The sequence below is a fragment of the Anomaloglossus baeobatrachus genome (assembly GCF_048569485.1).
Source record: "Anomaloglossus baeobatrachus isolate aAnoBae1 chromosome 5 unlocalized genomic scaffold, aAnoBae1.hap1 SUPER_5_unloc_17, whole genome shotgun sequence".
NCBI classification, from domain to species: Eukaryota; Metazoa; Chordata; class Amphibia; order Anura; family Aromobatidae; genus Anomaloglossus; species Anomaloglossus baeobatrachus.
In genome coordinates this window covers 626,921-646,143 of record NW_027441792.1, presented here as the reverse complement: position 1 = coordinate 646,143, position 19,223 = coordinate 626,921, and the positions used below count along the sequence as shown (strand labels likewise).

General features: G+C 45.8%; 1 protein-coding gene and 1 pseudogene across 1 annotated transcript in view; both read left to right on the top strand.

The window, feature by feature from the left end:
• The window catches only part of LOC142258910 (gastrula zinc finger protein XlCGF66.1-like), a 56,533-nt gene extending 42,263 nt beyond the window's left edge, over positions 1-14,270 (top strand). The window contains exons 3-6 of the mRNA XM_075331470.1: positions 7,697-7,857; positions 7,987-8,166; positions 10,230-10,353; positions 10,437-14,270. Of these exons, the coding sequence (XP_075187585.1) occupies positions 7,780-7,857; positions 7,987-8,166; positions 10,230-10,353; positions 10,437-10,585 (531 nt within the window). The 5' untranslated portion in view covers positions 7,697-7,779 and the 3' untranslated portion in view covers positions 10,586-14,270. The remainder of the gene's footprint in view (positions 1-7,696; positions 7,858-7,986; positions 8,167-10,229; positions 10,354-10,436) is intronic.
• LOC142258913 (uncharacterized) overlaps positions 1-19,223 on the top strand; it is a 185,962-nt pseudogene that overhangs the window by 122,378 nt on the left and 44,361 nt on the right.

Below are 19,223 nucleotides of genomic sequence, written 5' to 3'. Positions count from 1 at the left end.
TATATAATATTACATATTTACAATTTATTAGTTTTTTGTGTTCTAAAGTTGTATCCAATAAATATTTTATGTTCTATCCAAATATCTTGATTATTGTATCATAAAAACAATTAAATGTCTGATGTTCACATTATACTACAATAAATTTTTCACTTAAATATAAGCATTATACTAAATGTTATTATTTAGTAAAATATTCAGCACATTCTGCATTGCACTCCTGTCCCCAATTTATTATATATTTTAGGAGTCGGAGTCGGTGCATTTTTTACCGACTCCAACTCCGACTCCGACTCCACCAAAATGAGCTCCGACTCCGACTCCGACTCCACGACTCCGACTCCGACTCCACAGCCCTGGGCTAAAGTATAGAATTGAGCGCTGTATGTATCTGGGGTCACAGCATAATGTTCCAATATGGTTTCTTTAATGGTCCCATAATTGCAGTTCCACCGAGGGTCTATAGTTCTATAAGCTTCAGCAGCTCCACCCTCTAAGAGCCCAACTAGGTGTCTGACTCGCTCCCTTTCCGGGACTTCCATTAATCGGCATTGATGTTCGTGAGCCGGGCTGCTCGGATCCGGGTGCTCAGTGGCTCGAGGGTCTCTGTACCCGGGGGTCGTGCGGCCACTCAAATGAAGTGGGATATTTACAGGGAATAGTTATAGAGTTCTTGACTCCACCCATGGTATGCGGTAATTAGAGGTGGATACCACCGCTGCCGTTGGGGAGTACCCGGGGTGATGACAGGGGCAGCCAGGTGTTGGGACCCTCCATGGATAGGGCGGATACCCCGGGACTCGGTGAGAGGGGAAGGCCGTAGGATGCAGGGGTCACTTGCGTACTCACTCAGTCCATTAAGCTGATACCGACAACTGGGTAAACCAAAGTTCTGGACACCGCTGCCACTGAGGGGAGCTAGTTTGGGTTACGTCCCCGATGGTGTTGCTTGGTGGTCTGTGACCTGCCTCCTGGCACTAAGTTTACTTCTCTGGTGGTCACGGTAGTGTCAAACTTGCCAGGTCCCGCTTCCCACTATGGCTAAGTGTGGGAGCTTGCTCTCAGGGTTCACGCATGGGATTTTCTGGACCATTTTTAGTGGAAAGTCCTATCCCCCTCGTTGCGCTAGTACCCTGATACTGGAGTGGTTGGGAACGTATTTTGAAGGTTCCGTTCTCCCCGGGTAAATTGTCAGGTTGCTTGGAGCTACTCCCTGACCTAGGGTCCACGTACCCCGTCGTGCCTTGGCCCCAGCCCGGTGATGGTGCAAGGCCGCCAGCTGTCCTCCTCGACAGTTCTGTGCCCCTTGCCACGATCCCCTGCGACCGGGGACCTGATAGTCCAGGGGCGTCACACTCGAAGTCCTGGAAGAAGCCCTCAATGTCACCTGCAGCTTCATTAAATAGCTTAAAGTCCCTGTGGGGCACTCTTGGGACTTCCCTCATGGTGGATGCTGTGATTACAGTCTGTCTGGAGCTTTTAGCTGCTTCCACAGCGAGGCTCCCCTCCAGCAATGCTCTCTCCTTAGCTCCGAGAATAGCCTCCCTCTTATCTTCTATGGTGGCCTCATCTCCAAGCAGTGCCATCTCCTCCTCATACCACACAACCCACTGACTTTTTTGGGTATTTACCTCCAGCTCCCGTCTTTCCTCCCCTTGCTGTGGAAATCCTTCCTCAGTGCCATCTTGCAGGCAAGCATCTTCCAAATCCTCAGTTAGTTGCTTCTCGGAGAGTCCTTTGTAGCCGACTCCTAATTCACGGGCCTTTGTTTGTAGGCTCCCCACAGTTCAGTTCTTGTACTCTGAGGTTCTGGTTCCAAATGTTGATGGGCCATTGTCCTCCATTACTTCTGCTCTGATCCCTCTGCTGCCAACCAGTTTGTGATGGGGTATGTGACAGAGCAGTAAGGGACGCCAGGCCAAGGAACAATCCAAAGGGCTTTATTGGAACCACAAAGATAAAGCACCAAACATGAATATAAATCCTTAAACTCTGCAAGGAATCCACAACAAAACAACAGATCCGGTGGCGCCTCCCAGTATTCCGACGCCAGGGAAAATATGGCTATGGTCCTTATATGAGTTCCTTGAATCCAACAGGGTGAACAACAAAACACAATCCCACGTGTGCACTGATTTCCAATCTGTAACAGTCCATACACAGGCTCTAGGCTCTAGCCTCAGCTATAGATCCTAGTCTTTCTCCAGCCGAGATCCAATTAACTGACTAACATGAGACTCATTGTTCTCTTCTCCTGGGATCAGCCCCTTAGGTGGGCAGAAGGGCCCACCTCCCCCTGGACATTTGATACATGAAAGGATTCTAGATGTCATGGCTCTATTCTGTCTACCAAGTTGTGGATTGGATGAGTCCCATGCTGAAAAGAACAATCTCCCACCAGAAGTAGTACATACTGTAGCACCTGGTTTCGCCAGATCCCGAGGGGGGCGCTCTCCCTCACATCTGCCCAGCCCCAGCATGGCCCCCACGTGCACTCCCGGTCCCAGTCTCCGGCAACGACGCCCTTCCTCTTACCGGTCCCATGGCCCTGCTGGTTCTGCAGGCACTGCTCCTGGTTCGGCTCCTGCTGTGCGTCTTGCTCACTCCCGGGTCGGGCGTCCTGCTCCTGGGGCTGCTGCAGCCTCTTCCTGTCTCCCGGCCACACACAGATCTGCAGTGAGTGATTCTAGGCTGTGCGCGAGGCCACGCCCCCTTTCTTAAAGTGGTTGTGCTCCATTATCTGGAAGTGACCAGAGGTCACCTGTTACCATATGGGTATTTAAGTTCGCCTCCCCTGGCAGTAGGCGCCTGAGCAACGCTCCTATTAGTGCATTGCTAATGTCCGGGCCCTTGAGTACTATCGTTTGAATCCGTGCATCATCTACCTGTTTCTAATCCTCTGTCTCGCCGTAGTGCCATCTGTACCATTCCTCCTGTGGACGTCACCGGCCATACCTACAGTGGACGTCACCGCGCCATACCTGCCGTGGACGTCACCGGTGCCGCACCTACTGTGGACACCACCTGCTGTGAACATCTCCGGTGCCATAACCGTGTTCTGCCTGCTGCGAACATCACACCTGTGCTACGCCTGGCCTTTCAGAGACTCCTACTATCGGTTCCTGGCTGCCGTGCATCTAGGCCCTTTGAGGAGGCACCGCACAGTCCCTGTATAGGGGTTCGCTGCTGGTCGTCTCCTCGGGGGAGTCTGGTGCACAGTCCAGTGGATCCACCTCCGGACGCTCACCGCTCCTCGGTTGGCGTAACACATACAGGACCGTCAAGCAGGGACAGACTATTACATCATGAGCAGAGGCGGGGGAGGGACACACTGTTACACATGCCATCACCCCAGACTCAAATAGGGCACAGTTCCGAGACCTCCCATGCACCACGCGGGGATCATTTAGGATGTATGCCCATAAGATGTCCCAGGCATGTCGGAGATGGCTGAAAGCGGAAGACGCTTTCACTGTGGAAGACGTTATACAGGTATTTCTTATAGAACAATTTCTTTACAAATGTCCCTCAGAAATACGGGAATGGGTCAGAGAGCGCACGCCATGCACCTTGGATAGAGCTGCAGCCCTGGCTGATGAGGCCCTTACTATCCGACCGCAATGGAGGGGGCTTCTGGACAATAAGCCACAGCCTGCTCCTTCTCCCCTGCCCTCCCCAGTTATATCTGCCCCTCCACGCAGCCACAGGACGATGACAACCACCTCTCACAATCCTGGGCCCCAACAGCTCCGACCACACCCTGGGGGGAAATACAGAGAGGAGATGTTATGGGTGCGGGCATCCTGGGCACCTGCAATACAGTTGTCCCGCAAGGACTCGGAGGGACACCCATGCACCTCCATCTCGTCCGGTACATTTTGTGCACTCCATCCTACCTGAGGAAGAGTTATGACCACCTCCATCAGAATGTACCGCTGACCCCTACACCATAGATGCCCCTATTGGAGTGTATGGACTCCGGCCATTGTCACCAGGTTCTCCTACTGCCTTCTCCAGAATACACATTGGAAGGTGTATGACACGGCGCAGATGATATCGATGTGGGCAGCCTGGGCATTTGCAAAACAGTTGCCCTGCTGGTTGATTGAGGGCCAATGACCTTGCATCAAATCGACCTGTTCATTCTCTACAGCCAAACACAATGGGGGAAGAGTTCTCACCCCTTCAAGTTGACTTGCCTAATAACTCAGACACTCCTGGTCGACCACTAGGGATTTATGGGGTGCGAGCCACAGCCCTGAGTTCCTCTTACCATCAAAGTAAGCACTTACAGGAGGTCGTGCTGAATGGACAGAGAGTTATTGGATTTTGTGACTCTGGGGCATTTCTCACAATAGCTGATCCCTGAGTGGTTCGGCCAGAGGCGATACATCATGGACCAGGAATTGGTATTGAATTGGCTGGAGGACAAAGGAGGACTATCCCAAAGGCGACTTTAGATCTAGACTTTGGTTTTGGGGTCAAGCAATCTGTGGTTGGGGTGATGAGCAGCCTGCCTGCAGATATTCTCCTGAGGAATGATGTGGGAGATCTACAATGCCGATTTGTGGGTGCCGGAAACACAGATTAAGTGAAGGAGGACACAAAGGTAAGCTTGCCCTTGCAACCCTACCGCTGTACTAGGGACTATCTACAGCTTCTCCATCCAATACAAGCGTGAAAGCCAACACCAAAATGCTGATGAACTGTCCCGGCAAGAAGAACCATAGACTATCCACAGCTGAGCGACATGGACTTAAGTGAGATGGCCAGAGGTCTGTGTAGACCTCATGGCATACTCACTTATTCAGAAGGAGGGAGAGGTTGTGATGGTGGGCTATCGTGTACTGTGTATCAAGCTGTGTAGGTTTGCATTTTACGCTTGGTTCACTGTCCATTATTTGTATTGCTTGTGTGTACATTGTATTGTCTGTAGATAATCACCCCCTGTAGTGTTCCTGTCCCCAAGTCTGGGGGAGGGGGCCTGGAATCCACCTACTGTAAACTCTCTGCTTACCTGGGGGGGGATGAGTCAGTCTGTTTGAGAACTTGAAGAGATAAGGACGAAGATTGAACCTCAGGGCTGAAGTGCGGCTCCTCAGAGAGACCTGGACATTTATCCATTACTGGATTATATTTACTGGACTATATTCGTGTTTTCTTTACTAATTTTACCCTCTGTTTTGTGGATTATGTTATAGACCATTTGATTTGCTTGAAATAAATCAATCCTGTTCCTGTCCCTTTCAGTACATGCAGCCCCAAAAGCAGACCACTCCATATAAAAGGGCAGATGCTACCACCGTGCCGTAGAATGTCTTTAACAGAGTTCTGCAGACACCGAGGGACCTCAGCCTCCTCAGTAGGTGGAGTCGACTCTGGCCCTTCTTATACAGGTCGTCTGTGTTCGTAGTCCAGTCCATCTTATTGTTGAGGTGAACACTCAGGTACTTGTAAGAGTCTACTGTCTCAACAACTTTTCCCTGGATGTTCACCGGTGCTGTAGGGGGTGACTTCCTCTTAAGGTCTATGACCATCTCCTTCATCTTGCTGGCATTTACTTGAAGGGCGTTGGTCTCACACCAGCCAACAAAGTCACAGATGACACCCCTGTATTCCTAGTCATTCCCGTCTGATACGCATCCAATGATGGCCGTCTCATCCGAGAGAACTTCTGAAAGTGGCATTGGTCCGAGTTATACCTGAAGTCTGACATGTACAAACTGAACAGAAAGAGTGAGAGGACCGTGCCCTGTGGTGCCCCTGTGCTGCAGACTACCACATAAGACACACAGTCGTGAAGCCTTACATGCTGTGGTCTGTTGGTGAGGTAGTCGATCGTCCATGCTGTCAGCTGCTTGTCCACTCCGGCTCCCTCCAGCTTCCCTCTCAGCAGAGCAGGCCGGATAGTGTTGAAAGCACTGGAGAAGTCAAAGAACATGACCCTCACAGTGTTTCCTGCTTGCTCTAGGTGAGAGAGACATCGGTGCTGCAGGTAGATGACAGCGTCCTCCACCCCGATGCCGGGCTGGTAGGCGAACTGCAGGGGATCCAGCGCTGAGCTCGCCACAGGACCCTGCTCCAAAAATAAGCCATACTTGCGATTCCATAGAAAAGTGTCCAAGCAGCTAAAAAAGTTAAAGAATACGGCAGGACTCGTATGAAAGAATGCAGACACCATCAAAAGAAACCAAATCCCCCCAAAAAAAAACAAAAATCGCACTTACCAGATCCCAAACAATTCCAGTTGGCAAGTACTGATGGTGGATGGGCTCTCACAGAGATCTGTGTCGCTGTCAGTTCCCTGACAGCTGTTCCAGCTGCATTGCACCGCAGAGCTGTGGATACAGTGACAGAGAAGGCAGAGGCAGTAATAAACAGTCTCTGCCTTTATGTAGAGATTTCCTCTCCGTTGCTACATGTTTGGTTATGCACTGCTATGTAATGACATAGTAGAACATCACTGCAGAGTAGGAGTCAGATGGCACAGACGTGTAAAGTCTATGAACAGTCCGAAACCAGTTTAAAATATCTAAACTTTTTTATGTACATAATTCTTCAAGTTTAGAGGGAAATATACTGTAACGTGGGCACATTTTGTAATTGGGTTAACTTTCACTATTTTGCTCCATTCATACAAGAAATGGGTGGTAAATTTTGTGCGTCAGCGAGTGCACCGATCCGTACGCCATGTGTGGCCCCTCTTCCGTTAGAAACAAGAATACCTCGAATCCTAATTCCAATGCCCTGTTAACCGAAAAACTGGGAAATTTATTTGTTTTTGTACTTTCTTATTTTCCTACTTTTATTCCGGGAGCAATTGCGCTTTTATTTTTCCGCTCACATTTCCGTATGAAGAATTGTTTTTTTTTATCATAAAGATAATGTGCTACTTTTAGGGTGGTGTCACACAAAGCGACGCAGCAGCGATCATGACCAGCGATCTGACCTTATCAGGATCGCTGCTGCGTCATTACATGGTCGCTGGTGAGTTGTCAAACAGGCAGATCTCACCAGCGACTAGTGACCAGCCCCCAGCCAGCAGCGATGCGTGGAAGCGGAACTAGTATATATCGGGTAACCAAGGAAAGCACTTCTCTTGGTTACCCGATATTTACCTTAGTTACTAGCGTCCGCCGCTCTCACGCTGCCAGTGCCGGCTCCCTGTTCCCTGCACTCCTAGCCAGAGTACATATCGGGTTAGATACCCGATGTGTACTCCAGCTATGTGTGCAGGGAGCCGGCACTGGCAGCGTGAGAGCGGCGGACGCTAGTAACTAAGGTAAATTTCGGGTAACCAAGGAAAGGGCTTCTTGGTTACCCGATGTTTACTGTGGTTACAGCTTACCGCAGGCTCCCTGCTCGCTTCAGTTCGTCGCTCTCTCGCTGTCACACACAGCGATGTGTGCTTCACAGCGGGAGAGCAACGTCCAAAAAATGAAGCAGGACATTCAGCAACGACCGGCAACCTCACAGCAGGGGCCAGGTCGTTGCTGGATATCACACACAGCGACAGCGACGAGACGTTGCTGCTACGTCACAGAAAATGGTGACTTTGCAGCGACGTCGTTGTTGTCGTCGCTATGTGTGACACCACCTTTATAGTTGTACTATTTACATAGCACATTTCATGATAATTTTTTTTACTACCCAAATGATATCTCACCTCCCTTATCTCCATTAATTTTCCATATAGGCTCATCTCCTTCCCGTTCAGGTCCTTATAATATCGGATCCTCTCGGTGATTTTATTCTGTTTTAGAAAATTTCTTAACAAGGATGGATATGGACAGGGACAAGATGGCAGAGAGGATATTACACCTCACCCTAGAGATCCTCTTCCGGCTTACTGGAGAGGTGAGAGATTCTGATGACGTCACATTACATCATTCTTATCTATGGGAATAACAGATGGACAGAACTGGAGAGGTGAGGACTCTGGAAATGTCTGGAGTGAGATTTATTACTGTGTCTCTCCATAACCAGGATTACACAGTAGTGAAGAAGACCTCTAGTGAGCGCTGTCAGGCCCCTGTGTCTGAGGGATGGGGAAGACCCCTGAGCCCAATCACGGGGCCTCCACCTCACCCCCCGATACATGAGGACATCAATGACCAGAAGATCCTAGAACTCACCTACAAGATGATTGAGCTGCTGACTGGAGAGGTGACACTGCTGGGAATGCTGGGACATTATACAGTAACGCTTTGAAGGGATCGGGGGGTGACGGTATCATTGTATGTAGATAATGTAGAGACTATAGCACACTTATAGAAAAATGGAGAAAGTTCTTAGTGGTTTTTCAATGCTTTTTAATGGTGCCAATACAGAAAAAGTTCCAAAGAGTATCATTCCTAACGTTTCGACCTGTGATAGGTTTTCCTCAAAAGATTTTATTTGTGTGTATATATCAAAAATCAACAATAAGTGTACAAACAATAACGTGTCAATACAAAAACATGCAAGTCATATATGTACAGAAATGACATATCAATACATCACCAAGTATGTAGTTTAAAGCATCTTAAATATTATTATTATTATTTATTATTATAGCGCCATTTATTCCATGGCGCTTTACAAGTGAGAGAGGGTATACGTACAACAATCATATTTCCACCATATCATATAAATCAAGATCAGACATATATGAAATAAACATAGTAGCAAAAAAATATAATAATAAGGGAGAAAAGGAAAGAAAGGAAAAAGGCATTAAGCACATACCTAATGGAACAACCTTAAGTTGTAAATTGACACGGACAAATGTGTCGGATTATGAGTCAAACGTCTATAATCATGAAACCTAACGGAAATTTGTTTTTTGACGTTTTCAAGGTTGTGAGTGTATCATGTATGTGTGACAAACGTTTGCATACCTTAAATGTTCGTATAGAATAATTTTTATGATCAAGTTGACAAGTCAGTAACTACAGTAGATCTATGGATGTTGCTGATAGACAGATTCATATAGAGAATATATGTATAGCTTTGATGAAATACAAATATAGTTAGATAGTGTAAGAGAAGGGGGAAAAAGATTTTTCAGAAAAGAGGGGGGGGGATGGGGGAAAGGAGAAGTTGTGAAGAATTAATGATTGTGTCTATAGAATACACACCTCTAGGTGAATAGTTTATTTCACCCTCAGGTCAGGTAAATACCAGGAAAATTCTTCTTATCTTACCAAAGGTAAATTGCAACGACGGACAAAGGCCACCACATATCATATCAATGTATTACAGTTGTATTTTATGCACAAAATCTGTAATACATGTGAAAAATATTCTGTTAAAAATATGAAACATGTTATACCATCCTATGAGGGCGTAAAGGTGAATATATAGGTGTGTGAACGGTGAGTATATAGGACCATATATCATTATAACCATCCCACATGACATAGTGTCAATAAAATGTAATATTCTATTTTAGATCATAAACTTGTCTCAAATAAGGCTTGGCATACGTGATATGTAGCCACACTAAATAAGGTGACAAGTCTGAAAGCAGTTTGTATACTTAAGAATCATGTGTCACATTATATGCATTATATCCTTAAATGTAGAATGCCCTTATTAATCTGCCCCATACTAAAGGAAGCTGAGCTCCTATAGTAATGGTGTAGGTAGAAAGGTGTCAGGCGTGTGGAGTAGAAACTCACTCTATTAATGAAGCAAAATGGCATACAATGTACAATGGAGTGGTTCTCCTGTGGTGAAAATACCATGGTTCTCTGCTGGTGGCAAAGATAAAGTAATGAATCCCAATATGAGCAAATAAATCAGCTGAGTGAGATAACTCGTGTAACTCACCCTAATCCAGGACGTGCAGTGGTGATGTAAGTGGATACCGGAAAGATAATAGAGCTATTTATACCGCTGCTGTAAGTGCGCACTTCCTGGTTGGTGGAACGCATGTGGTGAGTGAACTGCACGCCTTTTTGTATTGACACATTATTGCTTGTACACTGATTGTTGATTTTTGATATATACACACAGATAAAATCCTTTGATGAAGACCTATCACAGGTCGAAACGTTAGGACTGATACTCTTTGGAATTTTTTCTGTATTAGCACCATTAAAAAGCATTGAAAAACCACTAAGAACTTTCTCCATTATTCTATAAGTGTGCTATAGTTTCTACATTATCTTGAGTTTTTTCACTATTTAGCACCACCTGATCCGGTCGAGCCAGACCTAACCCTTCGGTATCATTGTATGTGTCAGGTTCCTATAAGGTGTCAGGACGTCACCGTCTATTTCTCCATGGAGGAGTGGGAGTATTTAGAAGGGCACAAAGATCTGTACAAGGATGTCATGATGGAGGTTCCCCAGCCCCTCACATCACCAGGTAATAGACAGGACTAAATACACACGGCCTATAATTATCTGTATGTAAGGAATGAATTCAGTCCCTGTATGTGTCTCCTCCAGTTCTATCCAGTAAGAGGACAACACCAGAGAGATGTCCCTGTCCTCTTCTCCCACAGGACTGTAAACAAGAAGATCCCGATGTTCCTCAGGATGTGTTTCCCCCAGGTCTATCCTGTAAGAGATATCTACTCATGTACTTTCCGTACTAATTTTGTGTTTACATTTTTAGATGTTCTGCTCTGTTAATTTTTTTCAGCTGTGTTTTCTTTCCCTCTGCTTCTTCTGTGTTTGTTTCTAGTGCCTTCTCTATGACATTATGACGGCAACTTAAAGACCTGCAGAGGGTTCATGAATACCCTGTTTCTCTGAAAATATGACCTACACCGAAAACAAGACCTAGCATGATTTTATGGGATTTTTAGGCAATGTTTGAAATATAAGCCCTACTCCAAAAATAAGCCCTAGTTACAGTCAGTGTTGGGAGGAGTAAAACTGCGCAATTTCTCAGGAACTCCACTTTCTTAGGGACCCAATCAGTTGTATTCTAAGGTTGATTGTTTAAGGACCTTTGATGAGTTCAAAGTCATGTGACATGATGTAACCAAAGGTCTCTTAATTGCAGGAGTCTAAACTGAACAGGACACAGGCTGGCATGCAGGACTGGTATTCGGGGAAAGGGAGAGCAAACTGCAATCTCACAGGCCCCCATTTTCCTAGCTGCCCCAGTGTTTATATGCCAATTATAGGACTGCTTAAGGACCTTTTTGACATCACGTCATGTGACCAAAAGCTTGTTCACGCAAATTTTAACCAGCTTTGCCAAAATGGGCAGAGCTTGGCCAGAAAAAGAGTTTGATGCCACCGCTTTTCTAATTCATAGCAAACTGTGGCGTTCCCTATGCCAGAAATCTCACTCCAGTCCCTGACGTCATTTGTCAGTGTCCATCGTTGGTCTTGATGAATTGGAGCCTCAATGTTTGTCTGTACAGACTGCAAGACCCTGCTACCTGCTTCTGTTACAAAGCGTAAGGATAGGCCATCAACGTTATAGTCCCAGAACACCCCGTTAAATATCCGGCATCTGTCTGTAACTATTTGAGACCTGTTTCAGACGTCAGTGATTCTGGTACGTTTGTGCTTTTTTTTTTATACGTACCACAATCACTGACATATGCAGACCCATTATAATCAATGGGTCTGCTCACACATCAGTGATTTTTTTTAACTGACCGTGTTTCCGTGCAGCGTACCCGCGTGATTGCTGCACGGACACAAGTCCGTTTTTTCTGGCATCACTGATTTCCCACGGACCACACTATGGTGTGGTCCATGAAACAAATACCAGAAAAAAAATGTACATATAAAATAAAAAACATTTTCAACTCACCTTTCCAGCGACGTTCTGTGCAGCCTGTGCTCTCTGCAGCTTCATGGCCAGCTCATGCATATTCATGAATGCAGCCAGAGCCGACCTGGAAGAAGCTGCAGAGAGCGGTGGGCAGATGCTGCAGAGCCAAGGAGTTCAGCACCATGGAGAGCAGGAACGTGACAGGTGAGTTGTGTCCATGTGCAATCACGGAGTACGGATCACGTATCACGTATTGCACATGGACAACCACCATGTGCCGTGAATCACGGAACACGGAGGGACATAGGCATTTTTTACACGTCAGTAAAGAACGTCTGTGTTTTTTACTGACGTGTGAAACAGGCCTAATGTTTGTCTTTGAAAAAAAATCTCTTTGAAATTGTCTATGTTGTGGATCAATGTTACAAGGAGATTTTTGCAGGTTTTGCCAACTGTCATGGCAACATCTGAATCTGTGGAAATTATAGATCCTTGTATTCTGCTTGTTAACTGCTTTGATGTCTGTGAGCAGTGCAAGGAGATGCAGGCGTCGAAACACAGGCTTGGTGTAATACTACTGTATGTACTGAGGATTTCGATTGCGTTAGGGCAATGACAACCAGAGACGAGTTCTTGGTGCAAAAGACGTTTTACAATATGTAACCGCAAAATGTGCACAGAACAGAAAATACACAATAATAAGTAACCGCAATATGTAAACAGAACAAAGATATACACAGTAATATGTAACTGCAAAATGTAAACAGAACAAAGATATACACAGTAATATGTAACTGCAAAATGTAAACAGAACAAAGATATACACAGTAATATGTAACTGCAAAATGCACACAGAACAGTATATACACAGTGGAACATAAACACCGTAAATACCTGCTAGGTTCAGAGCAAAAGGGAATTCCCGGGGCTGCACACCGGACTCCCCCAGGGAGACCACCAAGAGCGAACCCCTATACAGGGGCTGTCCGGCAATCACCCCAGAAGGCCTAAATGCACAGCAGCCGGGACACAAAGGGCAGCAGATATAGTCCAGAAAATGTCCGTACGTGATGAGAGTCCTAGGGTGGATATGAATGGAAGGGACCAGGCAGAAATGCCGTCCAGAGACAGCAGACTGAGTCCGAGCACAGTTGGATGAGAGGTGAAGTCCAGAGCTGGTGTCAGGTGTTTCCACTGAATCCAAACAGCAATCAGGAGATGAGAGCAGCAGGGCAGGAGTACACAGGAAGCAATATACTCAGGCACTGGACTAAGCTTTAGGGGCGGCTTTTAAACAGATGGACAGGAAGTAGGGCAACAGAACAGAAAACTCCATGTTAACAAAGGGCAAGCTCTTTCAAAAGAAAACTGGAAAACCCGGAACTCTGACACTTGGGCAGTCTAGCAAGAGTTATTCTCTGCTGGGTTGCTTGTTAATGTCTTTGATCACATACTGTAGAGGAGAAAGTATCTATCGCTCCCCTTCTGTATATGCTAGCTGGACTATTTCATTAATGCAAGCTATAGGTTACCTTCCTTCCGCGGGGGATAACAGATTGGATTTGGTCAGGAGAATAGTAAGGCATGGGACTTAGGCATCTCCATCTTCAGGGGTAATCCAGAGGTTAGGAATAGCTTAGGGTCCCCTAGCGTGATGGACAGTATAAGAGCCCCCTGTCCCTCATTATCTTGCAGTCAGATTGTGACAATCAATCAGATTATTTCCTGTAGCACATTCCAGAGAACTGGTGCTAGTAATGGGAGATTCAAATTAACAAATATGTAACTCTTAAGGCCCCATTACACGCAACGACATCGCTAACGAGATGTCGTTGAGGTCACGGAATTCGTGACACACATCCGGCCTCGTTAGCGACGTCGTTGCGTGTGACACGTACTAGAGACTGCTAACGATGCAAAATACTCACCAAATCGTTGATTGTTGACACGTCGTCCATTTCCCAAATGTCGTTCTTTGTTCTGGACGCAGGTTGTTCGTCGTTCCTGAGGCAGCACACATCGCTACGTGTGACACCCAGGAACGACGAACAACACCGTACCTGCGTCCTCCGGCAATGAGGTGTGCGTGACTTCCATGTGGCTGCTCTCCGCTCCTCCGCTTCTATTGGACGCCTGCCGTGTGACGTCGCTGTGATGCCGCACAAACTGCCCCCTTAGAAAAGAGGCTGTTCGCCGGCCACAGCGATGTCGCTAGGAAGGTATGTGTGATGGCTCCTAGCGATATTGTGCGCCAGGGGCAGCGATTTGCCCGTGATGTACAAACGGCGGGGGCGGGTGCTTTCACGAGCGACATCGCTAGCGATGTCACTGCGTGTAAAGCGCCCTTTAGATGTCAAAATTGGACAACAGATTCAGAATACATTTTTTTTCCTAATTTAGTTTTTGATGTTATGGTTTAAAAAAAAAAGTACTTTCAAGATATCATTAAAAAATAATAACATTGTGTTTATTTTTAGCAGATGACTGTATTGGGAGTTCAGATGAAAATCTATTATCTTCAGAATTTAAAACAAATGATGAAAGTATCACACATAATACATATGAAGAGCACGCTGTTGTCCCAGATATACCTCCAGCTCTTCCTTGGAAAGCTTTATCATCAGATCTTTTCAAACAAGTCCAAAATTCCGATTTATTACAGAATTGTAAGCAAAATAAAAGTTACAGATGGGATGTGGAAAATGAAACGGTTACTACAAGGGAGAAGCCATTCTCATGCCCAGAATGTGGAAAATGTTTTACTCAGAAAATAACCCTTGCTAACCATCAAAAAGATCACACAGGGGAGAAACCATTTTCATGTTCAGAGTGTAGGAAATGTTTTAATTTCAAATCAGATCTTGTCAGGCATCAAATATATCACACAGGGGAGAAGCCATTTTCATGTTCAGAGTGTGAGAAATGTTTTAATTGGAAATCAGCTTTTGTTAGGCATCAAAGATCTCATACAGGGGAGAAGCGATTTTCATGTTCAGAATGTGGAAAATGTTTTAATTGGAAATCAGATCTTGTTGTGCATCAAAGATGTCACACCGGGGAGAAGCCATTTTCATGTTCAGAATGTGGAAAATGTTTTATTCAGAAATCAGATCTTGTTGTGCATCAAAGATGTCACACCGGGGAGAAGCCATTTTCATGTTCAGAGTGTGGGAAATGTTTTATTCGGAAATCAAAACTTGTTCACCATCAAAGATCTCACACCAGGGAGAAGCCATTTTCATGTTCAGAGTGTGGAAAATGTTTTAATTGGAAATCAGAACTTGTTGTGCATCAAAGATGTCACACAGGGGAGAAGCCATTTTCATGTTCAGAGTGTGGGAAATGTTTTAATTGGAAATCAGAACTTGTTGTGCATCAAAGATGTCACACAGGGGAGAAGCCATTTTCATGTTCAGAGTGTAAGAAATCTTTTATTCGAAAATCAGAACTTGTTGTGCATCAAAGATGTCACACAGGGGAGAAGCCATTTTCATGTTCAGAGTGTGGAAAATGTTTTAATTGGAAATCAGAACTTGTTGTGCATCAAAGATGTCACACCGGGGAGAAGCCATTTTCATGTTCTGAGTGTGGGAAATGTTTTATTCGGAAATCAAAACTTGTTCAGCATCAAAAATGTCACACCGGGGAGAAGCCATTTTCATGTTCAGAGTGTGGGAAATGTTTTATTCGGAAATCAGATCTTGTTGTGCATCAACGATCTCACACAGATGAGAAGCCATTTTCATGTTCAGAGTGTGGGAAATGTTTTACTAGTAAATCAGGTCTTGTTCACCATCAAAAGAATCACTCAACATAAACCATTTTTATGTTCTGTATGTGGAAATTGTAGTTCTCAGAAATCAGATCTAGTTAAACATGTGAAGAACCCACACAGGGAAGGAACCTTTTTCATGTTGTGAAGAATTGAAATGTTTAACTGGTAAATCAAGTCTTGCCCACATCAGAAAACCAACAGAGCGGAGCAGCCATTTTTACTTTCAGAATTTGCCAAATGTATTTTATCATTAATCAGGTCCTGTTGTCAGATGAGTCACACGGAGAAGCCATCATGATGGTTCCATAATTTAAAGGTTTTTTTTCCTAAAATCGGCTATAGTTCCTTAAATTTGTGAGGGAAAGAACCATTTTCTTTCTTTTTAGAAATTATTGTATTTTTTAGACCATAAGACACACCTATGTTTTGAAGGAGGAATATAGGGAAAAAAATAACTCAAAAAATGTGGTCATGAAGCACTGTTATGGGTAGGATCTGCTGCTAACACTGTTACGGGGATAAAATCCCCCAATTCTGTACTAATGTCCCCCATAGTGGGCCCCTTCCAGGTATATGTGTCTCTCATACTTATATATATGTTTTTCATCCTGGTATATATTTTGCCCATCTTTATCCCATCCTAGTATATATGATCCCCATCCTGGTATATATGGCTCTTGTCCTAGTATATATGTCCCCATACTTGTATATATGGCCCTCATCTCGGGCCCATTCTTGTATATATTTCCCAATCACGCTGCACACATAAAAAAAATAAATGATTATACTCACCATCCCTCCGCTCTCCCGGTGAACGGTGTTCTCTTCTGATGCTGGCAAGTGACTTTAGCATATAAGCGGCGCAGCGCATGACATTACTGCCATGTGCCCCCAGTTACAGGGAGACGTAAGCTGCCAGAATATTCACTGCTCCCCACAGCCGGGATTATGGGCTTGGGGAGCAGTGAATATTCTTTCTCTAATAGACACACGTGATCGCTCAGCCACATCAATAAGCCGGCGGCTGGGTGATCATATGTACCCAATATTAAAGAGAATGAATATTCACTGCTCCCCACGCTAATAATACCGCCCAACTAGGCGCTGGCTTCATTGCCTAGAGGTGGGCGGGATTATGGCGTGGGGAACAGTGAATATTCATTTTCTTTTTTAGTTGGCACACTGTTAGCCCTTTTGAAAGCCTTTAAGAATATTTTTTAATAGTTTTGATACTGGATTATATTTAGATAATTCACTAATCTCAGGTTGCCCACTGTTTTAGTTACTAAAAAGTGCAGCCCAGATTGGAGATAGGAACTCTTAAGTATTTCACATTGTATATAATTGCATTTCAAATCTTGTTATGTTAATAAATGCTTGTAAATATATATTCTTCATGCCTGTCTTTCTCTATTGTCTAGATGTGATGATTTTGCCTCAAAACCTCTGGAGTTGGCGAAGACTTGTAGGTATTGCTCACAAAAATAGTGAGGGGAGAATTGAATCACACTGGATCCTAGATATGAGGAAGTTGTTAAGACGCTCTGGTCCCAAATCATCAAAGCGTCTATGCCAAAACAATTGTCACAAAAGCTCTGAAAAGTCTCAAAATTCAGAAAGATGTGTCAACATTTGTTGGCTTTTGGCATTTTCACTCCAAAATTGACAGAGCTTGGGTGGGATGGGGGTGTGACAGCGCAGCTACTTTAACCCCTTCACGACCGCGGGTAGAGTTACGTCCTATTTTTACGTGACTTAACGACCAGGGACGTAACTTTACTGCCTAAAATTCATTTGATTGCCGTGGCCATAGCAATGGCTTTCAAATGATGTCCCCTTCTGTTTCTTACAGTAGGAGACCTTTGCTTGACCCAAGGGGGGGTGGCATCGCCACCCCCATCGACGATAGTTGTGATTGGCTGTTTAAATCTGAACTGTCAACCACATCAATTGCACTAAAACAATGCCTGAACCAGTGAGATACTGCGAGATCCTGCTATGAGGTGCTGCAGCAGCTGCAGCACATTATAGCTGAAGCTCAAACATGGCACCCCCCAACCCCTGCAGCACTGATTGGAGCGATCGTGCTATGACGCGCAATCGCTCCAATGAGCGCGCAGTGGGGCGGTCTGATCTGGAGGTGACTTCCCTCCCCAGGCTTCTGGTGGTCTGGGAAGCCCTCCCCCAACATGTCTGCAGCGTGCACCGGCTGGTACTTGTAACACCACGACGATGCTGCTACCGCCGATGCTCCTGCTCCACGTGAGTATTGCGTGCTCCCCCTGATGGTCCCTGCGTGTTCTCGTGATCGCCCCCTGTGTGAAGTCCCTGCCCCCTGCCGTGATCTTCCCCCTGCCGCGATCTGCTCCCTGCTGATGTGCCCCCTGCTGATGTGCCCCCTACCACGATCTGCTCTCTGCTGATGTGCCCTCTGCCGCGATCTGCTCCCTGCTGAAGTGCCCCCTGCCGCGATCTGCTCCCTGCTGATGTGCCCCCTGCCGCGATCTGCCCCCTGCCGATCTACCCCTGCTGCGATCTGCCCCCTGCTGATGTGCCCTCTGCCGCGATCTGCCCCCTGCTGATGTGCCCCCTGCCGCGATCTGCTCCCTGCTGATGTGCCCCTTGCTGCGATCTGCCCCCCGCCGTGATCTCTACTCTGCTCCCATTCTGCCTCTGCTTCTCCGTTCTCCCCCTCTCCATCTGCTTTCCCTCCGACGTCCCCTACCTGCCTCCACCGGGTCGTCCAAGGTCTGCATTGGCCAGATCATATCTGCCTCCATCGATGGGTCCTTTCTGGGTCTTCTGATGAGCTGTCCAACTGCCTGCCTGCTGCTCCTATAAGAAGCTGTACACTTTCTGCCTTCTATTCCTCCTGCAGTTCTTCTATAATTTTTTTTTTGTATCCCCTGTCCGTTTTTACACTACATCCGTCCATGCGTCCCGCCGAGCGCTGATCAGTGATGCAGATAGCGTATCTGCATCCGTGGTCAATTTTCGGCAGGACTTTTTTGTCTGTGGCTTGCGTCGTTTTTTTGCATCTCATCCGTGTGTGCATCCTGCAGCGGCTGAGCGCTGATCAGTGATGCACATAACGGATCAGCCAATTTTTGGTGTGACTTTTTTTTTTTTCCATATTCCCGACGCTTTTTGTATCTCATCCGACCATGCGTCCTGCAGCGGCCAATCAGTGAAGCACGGCATCTGAGCGTTTGAAAAGTCAAATGGCGCTCCTCTTCTGAGCCCTGCCATGCGTCCAAACAATTATTTTCCATCACATATGGGGTATCTGCGTACTCAGGAAAAATTGCACAACACGTTTTATGGTGCAGTTTTTCCTGATACCGTTGTAGAAAAAAAAAAAGCTAACTGGTTGAAGCAAAAATTTTGTGGTAAAAAAAAATAAATAATTTTCACGGTTCAACGTTATCAACTTCTGTGGAGCCCCTGGGGGTACAAGGGGCTCACCAAACATCTAGATAAATTCCTTGACGGGTCTAGTTCCAAAATGGGGTCATTTGTGGGGGAGCACCACTGTTTAGGCACCATAGGGGGTCTCCAAACGTGACATGGTGTCTGCTAATGATTCCAACCAATTTTGCTGTCAAATGGTGCTCCATCTCTTCTGAGCCCCGCCATGCACCCAAACAATTACTTTCCACCACATGTGAAGTCTCTGCGTACTCAGGAAAAATTGCACAATACGTTTTATGGTTCATTTTGTCTT